The sequence below is a fragment of the Medicago truncatula genome, chromosome 2 (genome assembly GCF_003473485.1).
Source record: "Medicago truncatula cultivar Jemalong A17 chromosome 2, MtrunA17r5.0-ANR, whole genome shotgun sequence".
In the NCBI taxonomy this organism is placed as follows: Eukaryota; Viridiplantae; Streptophyta; class Magnoliopsida; order Fabales; family Fabaceae; genus Medicago; species Medicago truncatula.
The window spans coordinates 8623361-8636125 of record NC_053043.1 but is presented as its reverse complement, the minus strand read 5'-3'; the positions used below and the strand labels follow the sequence as shown (position 1 = coordinate 8636125).

General features: G+C 33.7%; 2 protein-coding genes across 2 annotated transcripts; both read left to right on the top strand.

The window, feature by feature from the left end:
- The first annotated feature begins 281 nt into the window (after positions 1-281).
- On the top strand, positions 282-3295 carry LOC25486220 (lysine-specific demethylase JMJ25). The gene is made up of 9 exons (XM_024777588.1): positions 282-416; positions 500-563; positions 767-1435; positions 1663-1992; positions 2099-2374; positions 2452-2524; positions 2605-2690; positions 2817-2936; positions 3088-3295. Exons 3-9 carry the CDS (start codon positions 1025-1027, stop codon positions 3151-3153), a joined length of 1362 nt encoding a protein of 453 aa, XP_024633356.1. The 5' UTR covers positions 282-416; positions 500-563; positions 767-1024; the 3' UTR covers positions 3154-3295.
- Positions 3296-5929: 2634 nt separating this feature from the next.
- On the top strand, positions 5930-12699 carry LOC25486219 (glycosyltransferase BC10). The gene is made up of 10 exons (XM_013607430.3): positions 5930-6439; positions 6523-6639; positions 7494-7594; positions 7762-7833; positions 7980-8061; positions 9230-9310; positions 9529-9570; positions 11199-11258; positions 11471-11617; positions 12186-12699. Exons 1-10 carry the CDS (start codon positions 6188-6190, stop codon positions 12366-12368), a joined length of 1137 nt encoding a protein of 378 aa, XP_013462884.1. The 5' UTR covers positions 5930-6187; the 3' UTR covers positions 12369-12699.
- Positions 12700-12765: the final 66 nt, after the last annotated feature.

Below are 12765 nucleotides of genomic sequence, written 5' to 3'. Positions count from 1 at the left end.
ACCATTCCAAAGGTCACATATTTGTTAATATAATTTATGAAATTATAACTTTGCAAAATGTGACTATTTTTTCATTTTCGCATATAGGTACCCCAATATGTCAATTGGAGATATTGCAGAGAGGTGCCCATTTTGTCGTAAGAATTGCAATTGCAATGTTTGCTTGTGTTCAAGAGGAATGATCAAGGTTTAATTTATTATATAATGTCCCTTAAATTTGTTTGTCTAATGAAATGTGAGTATACTTTTCAATTTAGTAATATAATTTTATTGGTACATTCAGACGTCTAACAGGAACATAACAGATTGTGAAAAAGTTCATCATTACCGATATATGATTAATTTACTACTTCCATCTCTTAAACAAATTTTTGAAGAACAATGTCAAGAAAAAGAGATTGAAGCTAAGATACAAGGTATAAATTCAGCTTTCGTTTGTTTTTATTTATATATAATTAATAACTTTAAACTTATCACTAACAATAAGCTCTCATACCAGGAACATCATATTCAGAGATTGAGATACCACAAACTCCATTTCATGATAAGGAGCGTATCTATTGGTATGGTATTTTTACTTTTCCTTTTATACTTACTATGTAGCATTGACATAAAAATTTGTAATTACATTCAATTATTTTAAATTTTTCAAACTATTACCAGTATTGACGTGACTGTGTCATGTCTGATGTATGTGAGAATTTAACAGTATACTTAGATCATGATTCTTTAATATGATCTTTTATTTCATCTTTTGTATTTGCAGTGATCATTGTGCTACTTCAATTGTTGACCTTTATAGAAGTTGTCCTAAATGTTCCTTTGAAATATGCCTTAGTTGTTGCAAAGAAATACGCAACGGAAGTATCACACCACGCTTTGAAATGATGTTTCAATACAAAAATAGAGGTGATGAATACATGCATGGCGGTGATCCTCTACCAATAACTTGTGATACAAGTAATTTAGAGGGTAATGTTGAGATATTTACCAAATGGAATGTTAATAGTGATGGAAGTGTTGAATGTGCTCCAAAAGAACTAGGTGGTTGTGTTGTTGTGTGATGGAGCTGAAAGGCATTCTTCCAGATGAGACGATATCTAAATTGGTAACAAAAGCTCGTCGTGTTAAGAAACATTTTCGCAAAATTGAAAAACAAAAGAATGTTGAGAAGGAAAGAATCTCAAGTTGCATGAATTGCCATGACATAAAGTGTCCAATGTCAAGTGACCTTATAGATAAAAATCTATTTAAATTCCAAAAAAAATTGAGGAATGGTGAACCCTTTATAGTACCTGACGTTCTCAAACAAGGGACAGGATTGAGTTGGGAGCCAATGGTTACACTGAGAGCATTGTGTGCAAATTCATCTTCAAGTGTCAACTCAGATGTTAAATCAAATGTAAAGGCTTTTGATTGCTTGGCTAGTTGTGAGGTTTGTTTTCTTTGGCTACTTTTGATTTTTTTTTTCAATATATAACTAGTATCGTATAAAATAGTTGAATTTGAATGTGTAGCTCTAAGGCGTATAAACGTTGATCAAATGTACTAATAATAGGAGGTGTATAAAATAGTTGAATTTGAATGTGTAGGTCATGTATATATACTACTACTAAAATTTGGAAAAATATAATATTTATCTCTCTATATAAACCTTTGCAGGTAGAAATTAACACTCGTCAGTTCTTCAAAGGTTATAAAGAGGGGAGAAGATATGTAAATTTATGGCCAGAGATGCTCAAGCTAAAAGACTGGCCACCTTCTGATGAGTTTGAAAATCTCTTGCCGCGCCATTGTGACGAGTTTATCCATTGTCTGCCATTTCAAGAGTATAGCGATCCTCGATCAGGAATTCTCAACCTTGCTACAAAGTTGCCACCACATGTCATAAAGCCTGACTTAGGTCCAAAAACTTACATTGCTTATGGAACCAGAGAAGAGCTTGGCAGAGGAGATTCTGTTACAAAACTTCATTGTGATATTGCAGACGCAGTATGCTACATTACATTACAACGTGTTCTGTAATTTCAACTTTCTATTGGTGCAACAAGTATAAAAATGGTACTAAATTTACTTTATTGTTCAATAACTTTGACAGGTAAACATTCTGACTCATATAACTGAGGTGAAATTAACTGAAGATCAACTTTGTGCTATTAAAAAAATAAAAAGCGCACACAAGGCTCAAGATATTAAAGAGGGTCGTGCTCAAGATAATAGAGGCCCTTTTGTGCCATCTATCACAAAAGAAATATCTGAAACAGCTGGTGCTCTTTGGGACATATTTAAAAGAGAAGATACTGCAAAGTTAGAAGCATATCTTCAAAAACATTGCAAAGAATTTAGGCATACTTTTTTCTCTCCGGTAGAAAAGGTATTATATTATCGCATTTCATCAACGTTTCCACTTATCTTGCATATTTGAGTCTCACTAACTTCTTTGTTGCTTAGGTTATTCATCCTATTCATGACCAATGTTTTTATTTGACTTTTGACCATAAGAAGAAGCTGGAGAAAGAATTTGGTTAGCACGTAGCATTTCAAACTTTCTAGCTTAATGCATCATACAATTAGTTATTTACATGAATCTTTAATCAATTACAGGTGTAGTACCTTTGACTTTTGAGCAGAAACTTGGTGAAGCAGTATTTATACTTGCTGGATGCCCTCACCAAGTCAGAAATCTGAAGGTGAAACATCTCTTATCATATAATTCTCTTGACTTAAATTTAAGCTTAAAAAGTACAAGTAACTTGTGGTTATTTGACTGAATCTATAGTTAGTAACTCTAATCACTATATTGTAAAATCTTGCAGTCATGCACGAAAATTGCAGCAGACTTTGTGTCACCAGAAAATGTGGATATCTGCATGCTTTTAACTGAAGAGTTTCGTCGCCTTCCTAAGAATCACAGGGCAAGAGAAGACAAACTTGAGGTGATTTTAATAATCCTTTTTGCCTTCCTTTCTTTTGATGTGAATTTCAAACTAAGAAAGTTGAAAAGGAGAACATAATTGTGGACAACTAATTTGCTTTGTTTTTGTGTTTATTTATCGGGTTTAATTGTGATACTTTTTTATGGAACAGTTAAAAAATATGATAATCTATGCTGCTGACCAAGTTGTTGAAGAATTGGAAGCTTTCATTGGATGATAATCTACAGTTTTTATTCTAGAAACATGATAGTTCTAATTTATTTGGAGTGAAAAAGTTATGTCAAGTTTTAAATAGAGGGTTATTGGTATCATTATTAGACATTTATTCTCTTGTTATTAAGTCAAATATTTCTGTACTATTTTATAATATCTTTACAAGTTTGACAACCTTATAAATGTTGTTGTTAGCTCTCCAAAGAATATCATGATTTTGATTCGTAGTTTTTGTAAGTATTTGCTTAGGTAGGATATACGATTTTTATTCTTCATTAAACTAAATTTTATACAATCAGTTGTGGTAGAAAATAGTTATTGTTGATCGATTTTGTTTATCACGTGTTATGTCTTCGCTACCCTTAATAAATTTTTATGGTTCCATTCCTGTCATCAACATCTCAATGAGAACGCAGAAGAGTACAAAAAAAACATCTTCTATCATAGTGCTACAAGCAGCCAACTTAAATTCTCCAATGCACTATCACACACCACCATCATATAACCACTTAATGGTACTTGGATGGGCCATGACTTCTCTGATATCACTACACCATTATTCAGTTTAGGCAACGACGCAAAACCGTGGCTATAAGCCTGAAAACCGTTGCCTACGAATAAACAAAAATTAGCTCCAACACATTATTTCCGGCGCAACAGATCGCCTCCCTCAGACTCCATATGTCCTTTTGGAATACTGTCAACGACAACAAATCACAATGCCGACACAAATTACACAACAACAAACAACAATTCTCCGTTCAAATGCAGACTTCGATTAGGCCACAAATCCGAAAATACTAAATTCTTATTCTTACTATCCCTGCTAATGACAATTTTTCCATTAAAAATAATGTTATTATCTTCCAACCAAATACACCAAGCTATTGTTAGGCAAATTAAATGTGACACCTTCCAAACCCTTCTTTCCTTTGCAATTCGAATTGAACAATAACAAATTATCTATTATCTCATAACTCGAAATACTTGGTTTATACTTTATAGTACAGCCAATTGAGATGAGATTTAGGTCCTAAATCTGGAGTTTTTGTGCAATTTAGAAATAAACGACTTGCCAATTTTATGCCGACAAAGCATAAAGCTTTATTAATGAATATCCCGAATGATTGGTATCATAATTTATGTTGTATCCAAACAGATCAAATCACATAACTTTTTCGTAGTATAAATTTCAGTTTTCTAACTAAATTAATGTATAACTACTACTAGAAGAGTTTTGTTTTTGGTGAGGAAGCTACTACTATAAGAGTTTTTTTTTTTTTTTTGACGGAACTACTATAAGAGTTATTTCATGGTGATGAATAAATATCATAATTTGCTAAAAAAAAATATACCATAATGTCCAAAAGGGACTTTAATTGCAACAACTCAATCTACTTTTTTTTTTTTTTTTTTTGACAAATCTACTTAATAAAAGGAAGTTTAAATTATTTAGAGGTTTTTAAATGAGTCATGATCATGATGTGTTGACAACAAGTGTCAAACTTACTATACTTACACTTTCAATAACTTTATAGGGATTTAGAGGAGGAGACTAAAGCCTCGGTCATAATTCGGGATTCTGGGTTAGAATTAGACCACAAATTGAATATTCGTAAGACTGCGGTCTTTTAGCTTTCGTGTGATGGTAATAAACATTATTGGGGGGGGGGGGGGGTTTATTACCTTCAAATATTCAAAGGTCAACGTTGGGGGTGAAATTGCTTGGAGGGGTTGTTAGCCGAGGTAGATGTTTTATCAAGGGGTTGGCCACGAAGAGATGAATGTTGAGTTAATGCATATTCTTCCACAATTAAGGGATCCTCCGAGTGAACTTCCTCTACTTCGATCATGCATGGGAATCGCTAAACTTTTCTTTGGCCTAAGGATGTGCCAACTGATTCACATGGATGAAGCGACTATGTTGTTTGATAAAGAGTTGCGTGGATCGGTCAAGGATATTGTGGTGTGTGGAGGTGTTTTCTTTAGGGACCTTCAATGGAGGTTGACTTCTTTACCTATTAGGTTTGGAGGGTTGGGTTTGTACTCAACAATATAGGCAAATTTTTGTGGCTTCCAGGGCACAATCTTGGATGCTACAAGATCGTATTTTCAGAGAAGCGGGATAAGTGGTATTGACAATGTTTTGTATAGTCTTCGTGATACGATTTCAAAGTTTGACGTTAACAGTTTTACTTGCAAGGGCAACATCCCTCCAAAAGCACAACATGTTTTGGCGAGTGTCCTTTTTAATAAAAGTGTTCAAGATATGGAAGTCAAGTTTGACATGACCACTAAACATAAGATAGTTTTAGAGTTTTTGCAAGCGTCCATGCTCATGATTTTCTTCTAGTTATCCCTATTGATGGTTTACGTAAGCATATGTCACTGATGGATTATCGTAATAAATCATATATTGTTTCAACTAGAGGATATTATTGTCTTTTTAAAGAATAGTAACATCTCTTTCTCTTCTATTTCTCTCTTCTTTCTCTTATACCAAACAATTAGGTGTACCACTTAAGTTATCCCGTCACAACTTTATGTACAGACAGCACAGGTATGAAACTTTTTATTATTATTTTTAATAAAAAAAAGTAGCAATACGTGTTCTTAGCTTGCTTACATTAAAAAACAATGTGATTGACGACGACGGTGCCATTTTCATCGCAACACAACAGCCTTTACAAGCTACAACAACACATGGTTAGACACATTACATTACTCCTGATTCTAGTGGGACCCACAGTCACGACGACGTTTTGACGCGCGAGTATCGTAACAAACAACGCATGTCCCGTGAAATTGAATTAATTAATTGCATTTCCTTCCTTCCTTCCTCTGTAGCATAGCATAGTACCTTTCCACCTTTAACCAATTCCAATTCAACATCTCTGTTTTCTTTTCTTGGTTATATCATCATCATATTTATAACATAACATTAACACTTAGTAACTTATAAGAATAAGAATAAGAAAAATAAAGTAAAGTATAGTTGGTGAGGGAATTAGAATTACTACCAGAATAAGAATTTAGAAATGGCGGCGAGAACCGTGAAACGCCGCCACGTGTCGACCAAGCTAAGCGGCAAGCTTTTAATTCTCTTCAGCGTTTCAATCTTCTGCGTCGTCGTTTTAGTTACCTTAGCTCTTTTCACACTTAACTCCAATTCTAGCTCTACAATTCGAAGAATTTCCAACGTCGTTTTTGATGGTCCTCCAAAAATCGCTTTTTTATTCCTCGTTCGTCAAAATATTCCCCTTGATTTTCTCTGGGGTGCTTTCTTTCAGGTTCCTTCAATTTCCTCTGCCTCTTTTTTTTACTATTTTGTTATTTTTTTCGATGATTTTAATTTTGAAAGTTTTTTTTGTAGAATGGTGATGTATCGAATTTTTCGATTTATGTTCATTCGACGCCAGGGTTTTTGTTGGATGAGTCTACAACAAGGTCTCATTTTTTCTATGGTCGACAACTTAGTAATAGTATTCAGGTGAGTTGAATTCTCTTTCGAAAAGGTTAAGGTTTCGTTTTCATGTTCTGTTTGTTAAATAGCATAAAGGGGTGGACTTTATATGAAATTTTTTTATATGAAAATTAAGTTCATCCGTAGTTTTAGGAGATATTAAGTTGATTTTAAAATTACCATTTTGTCTTCTATGTAAAAGGCTAAAATTATGCGCCGTCACGAAAATTATTCGGTTGTGGGTTTATGTTTCGATACACTGTAAAAGTGGGTTGAACAATAAATTAGATGCCGAGTTTGGTTTGGCGTTGGTGTATCAATTGTCGTGTCCCGATTCTTAAAAAACTTGAAAACGTAGAAGCTCTAATTTGGAACATTAGCCAAATAACGGTGGGTGTGGTATTCATTGTGATTCCAAACGAGTACATAGTGTAAGAATCAATTCTAGAATCAGTTTTGGCTTCTCCAAAATTGGAACCAAACATAAACTTGTTTTCAATAGGTTGGTTACTTTAACAAGTTCACGGTTATGTGATGTTTGCATGATGGAGACGTTACACCCAATTTCATAATTTTGTTTCTAGCTTAAGAAAATCACCCAAATACATAAACTTGTAACTGAGAATGCTCATGGAGTGATATAATCCTCCCTCAATCGTCATTTCCATTACTTCACATGTTTAATTGGGGGTCTATCAGATTGTTATGTAATAATCTTCTGATATGAAACAAAGCATTTGATGTTGAAGAGTGTTAGTGTCACTCTCTTTTAGGACACTTATTGCAAGGATTTATGATTTTAGCAGTGACAGTTAATGCAGATGTAGTTGATTTTGTTGTTTTATCACCTGTTGTTGAGAATTCAGTGTTGTATATCTTAGGTTTTATGGGGAGAATCAAGTATGATTCAGGCTGAAAGGCTGTTACTGTCCGCGGCTTTGGAAGACCCTGCAAATCAAAGATTTGTTCTTCTCTCAGATAGGTTTGTGTTTTAAAGTCTAGTATTAACATAAGTTTCCACCTGATTTTTTTTCTTTCTCTGTTACTTTTCTCAACCTTACTTGAAGGATTGGTTGGGGTTGGGATATGTTTTTGCATGAACTTTACTTTGCCATGATAAGAATCTGAGTTTCTGTTTTCCATGTGCAGTTGTGTTCCTCTGTACAACTTTTCCTATGTATACAATTATATCATGGTTTCTCCGAAGAGTTTCGTGGACAGGTAGAAGAAGGCTTTGGTTCTTGAGGTGCTTAGCACTAATTTTTTTTATTGATCAATAATAATCAGTCCACGCTTACACACACACTTTTCCTTGTGAGATGGAGATATTTGACAGGTGAATTGAACCGTTTTGTTATATGTTACAGCTTTCTTGATGCGAAAGAGGGTCGCTACAACCCAAAAATGTCACCTAAGATACCAAGGGAAAAATGGCGTAAAGGGTCCCAGGTTATTTCTCTTATCTTTGATTTTGTCATACTGAACCTTATTGTTGTTCATTCCAATCATACAGGACCCCTTCTCTTGCCATTTTTTTATCTAGAGTTGTTTTTTTTTGTTTGTTGCACAAATTGGACAGGACATATTAGTTAGGCGAAATTCAAGGTTTTAAACAGTGATCATGATAAATGTAGTGTTTTGAATCACATCCAAATCCAGTGATGTTGTCTCAATCGTGGTGTCATTGAACTTCCAGTCACATAATAAACCATTACCATTACGCTGTGGCCCAGATTGCAGTCGCAGACTTCTGTTTAAAAGTAGCTCCAGTTTTTGTTAAACACGCAAATTTAGTTGATACTAGCTGATGAAGAAGCATCAATTTGGCTTGTTGAAGGATTGATAGAGTATAAGGGGGGTGTTTGCCAAACTATAAAAACTGGATGTATGGATAGATGTAGCCATTATTAGAATGAAGCATTTGGATTTTAGAGAGTACAGTGTGATAGATATATGAATGTTACAATGGATGAGTGGTTGTACATGACAAGGTAGGATTAAAACTATAGGTTAAACCATTTAGAGAGGGTTAGAGGTAAATGGTCTATCATTGAATGGCAGGGCTTTATGACTTCGGTTGATGATTGATCCATTTTGTAGAACCCTCCATGCTGGAAAAAGTTAGGTGGTTATCATTATTTGGAGGCTTTAAAAACTAGTTCTTATCGAAATCTATTTTTAAGTTCAAAATAATAAAGTTGGTTTTTTGTATTCCATTTGTATTAAGGATTCCTATTTTTTCTACTATATTTTTGTATTTATTTTGAACATTGCCTCTTTTGTTTAATATTTGTATTTGTATTTGTATTGAAGTTTCTTTATCTTCTTTTTCTCCATATATAAATGTGGTCTACTTCTATTCTTTGTATAACCAATGGCAAATTTTAACTAAACTAAGAATTCATTTGAAGTTAGTTGCAAAATAACCTGAAAGTTCTGAATTTATATGATAATTTATTTTAAATAATTCTAAACTGGTTTTAAGGGTTGCCAAACAGCCCCTAGGGTTTGTTTTCATTCTGCCTTTATGCAGTTAAAATGTTGCGTTATTTTGTCCTGTGTAAATTATAGTGCTCTACTTGCCATCTTGTAATTTGAATTTATCCTGTTTTTTCAGTGGGTCACCTTAGTTCGTAAGCATGCAGAAGTGATTGTTGATGATGATATTATCTTCTCTGTCTTTAAGAGATACTGTAAGGTATGTGCGCCATCTTTAGTTAGTTTAACTACAATTCTACATTGGATACAGTATTCTTGTATTCATTTGTTAAAGTTGGTTGATATCACATCAAAGTCATCAGAAAGAATTCAAAACTAAACTCTAGCATACATTACTATACTAAACTGTACTAACTGCAAGTCCGAAATGTGCTAATACTAATGAAAAAAAAGTCTAACTTCCTTTTCACTTGGCAGAGGCGTCCACCAATTGATACCAGAAAGGGAAAGCTGAATCTTGTAAGTAGTCTAGTTATAGTTTTCTTACGTTATGTTGTTACCAAAAGGTATCATGTTATCTTAAGCTGTTATGCATAATAGTGAAACACGTTCTTTGCTTTTAATTGGGAGTTATTAATTGAAAGCTAGATACTTTGAAGGGCAGTTTGATTCAAATAATTGTTACTGACTAATAGAAACTTTATGCTCCATCATTATCAGGCAAAAATTATAGCTTTAATATTGATGTAAGATTAGAAAATAGCTTTGAATTGTAAGTTCAAAATCATTTATTTTTGGGAATATATAGGACTATCCTTTGGGGCATGCATCTTATCTTTGGTTGAAGTGATGTATTGTAAATGATCAGTCCAATTTTTTTGGCTTAATTGCATTTTTGGTCCCTTTATTTTACCCAATTTGAGATTTTAGTCCCCTTGTTTCTAAATCCGAGATGCTGGTCCCCAATTTTTTTTTTTTAAATATTTGACATTTTGTCCTCAATCTGAAGTTTGAGACAAAAATTTGATGATATGACAAGTAATATGATGTGAAAGGTGATATGATGATTTGGCAATTGATATGATGACATAGCAAGTGATATAATGACAGTTTTGCTCAATTGACTGATTTGCAAACAATCTAGTACATGTTTTTCGTTTGTTGACTCTTTTTTGTCGTAAATGCTCATGACACTTTTAGACATTATCGTATCACTTGACACATCACAAAATTCATGCCATAATTTCAAGAGTTAGCAAAATGTCAAATTTTAAAAAACTGAGGGACCAAAATCTAGGATTTAGAAATAGAGGGATCAAAACCCCAAATTCAATAAAACCCAAGACCAAAACTATAATTAAGCCTTTTTTTTTAAATCAAATTAGATCATAAGCTGCTGTATTTACTCATGTAGAATATGTCTTGCATATGTAGCAAAGTTCTGAAAGTTAGACAGATCAGTCTGAACGGTTTAACTGGGAAGCAGTCTACTGACTAGTCCAGTCAAGCTCTCAGAACGGCAATACTGAAACCCATCTTTGAAGCAAGTGAATGAGGCAAACCACCCTTTATCAGTTTAACTTGTCTAGTTTTGAAAACCTTAATAAGTTGTGAGATAATGTGTCTGTAATTTACTAGTTTGTGAATTTCTTTTGATGAAACTCTGTTTCAAAACATATTGAGAAAATTATTTATTAGGAATAGGAGTATTTAGATTGCCATCTTCCTTTCTGTAGTATTTTAATTCTAGTAGGTAATTTTTTTTTTCTTGGTACAATTCTAGTAGATAATTATTGTCAAAGATCTAGATGAGACTGAAATTGAACATTCAATGAGTGAAGCATTGTGGCTAAAAGTGAATTCCTTTTTTTTTTTACATCTGATGAGAGTATGATCAGATGGGTTACTTTTCACACCCACGAAACGGACGCTGAATTGAATGGATCTTTTCTTTGCTGTCAGTGTCAACAATATACTTCCTCTATGGAGTATGATTAAACCATAATCTTGTTTATACCGACGATGCCGTCAAGAATATACCTCTTTTATGATATTATTTTTTATTTTTTGTATTTATTATCATTTGCTGTGGATAATTGGATATGGTTTAATGATAACCATTTGATATCGTTTTGGTGTAATTGCAGAAACTTCAGAAGCAGCATAACTGTATTCCAGATGAGCACTACGTGCAGACATTGCTTGCAGTAAGTATTGATATTATTTCTTCCATCATTATCTACATTTGTTGGTTACAGGATGTGTTCTTGAATCCTATTTATTCTTGCTTCTGCTTTATTCACTAGTGACCTTCATAAAATAATGTGCAATAATTCTTCAAGGATTAATTTGCTCGAATATTGTTTCTAATATTTTAAAATCATGTTATAATATTTTTGTTCTTGTTCTATTTTGCTAGCTGCACGGCCTTGAAGGTGAACTTGAACGCAGAACAGTGACCTATACTTTGTGGAACCAGTCGACAACAAAAACAGATAATAAAGGCTGGCATCCTATGACCTTCAGCTATGCAAATGCTGGGCCTAAAAGGATAAAGGAAATAAAGGTTATCTTTTGGTTCCTCGTACTTGAGCATATATGTCAAGTTTTGGGTTTGAATGGATAATTGAGAATTTGAGATGGCTCAGTCTCCAGCCACCCATCATAAAGCAGGGTGGGGATTAAGATAAAAAAGGACAATTTAGTTATTGAAAGCCAATGTTTTTTATCGCTCTGGAACATACTAAGTTTAGAACTTGAAATGGTTGAAAACTGTCTCGAAGCAAATATAACCTTGTTGGAATTAAACCTGGAATGTTTGCTTGGATAAGCACAGTATGGCCCTATATTATGGTTTCGTTCTCGGTGGAAAAAAAACTGATACCTTTTATGATAAGATTGAAGTGTCCATGTTTCTTGAAGGAGTTGAATACTGGCTCGTAAATGGAAAGCAAAAATAATTGTCATCTGTTTTTTACTACTGGGAAATGATTCATTTCCCCGCTTTTGTGCTTGAAATAAGATTTTATGGCTTTACATCCTTAAGACCTACTTTCTAACATTTGCTGAAGTGATAACATGTTTTTATGCAACTATTTTCATTTTCTCATGTTATTTTTATCTTTTTTAAACAGGACATCAACCATGTTTATTATGAGACCGAGTACCGGATAGAATGGTGTCACACCAATTCAACCTTCGTTCCGTGTTTTTTGTTTGCTAGGAAGTTCTCTCGAGGAGCAGCTATGCGCTTGTTAGGGGACGGAGTTATTGACCATTTTGAAGTTTCTGCATTGCTAGCTAATAATAACCCATGAGACGTGAAACTCGTGCTTTTGTCCATACATCTCTTTAGCCGTACTGATATCCCACTGACTTGCTTAGACATATACTTCCAACGTTCAATGGAATCACTTCAGGTTATACACATCATACTGCACACAGATTTTGAAGGAAAGTTTGTAGCTTTGGTTGAAATAGTTATTACGATGTGAAAAGCTGCTAGGATCATATTATCTGGCTCAGTAAGAGGTTTTGTAAATCAAAACACAATTGTAACAGTGATCAGTCACAGAGTAGGATGTCAGAATATAGCATAAAAAGAAGCATTCTTTTAATATTTAAAAATTTTATTTTTTATAGATGCAATTCTCATTGCTCACTGATAAGGATCTTTCCTTTCCCCACTCAAACTCCAAAGAGAGTCGAGAAGTT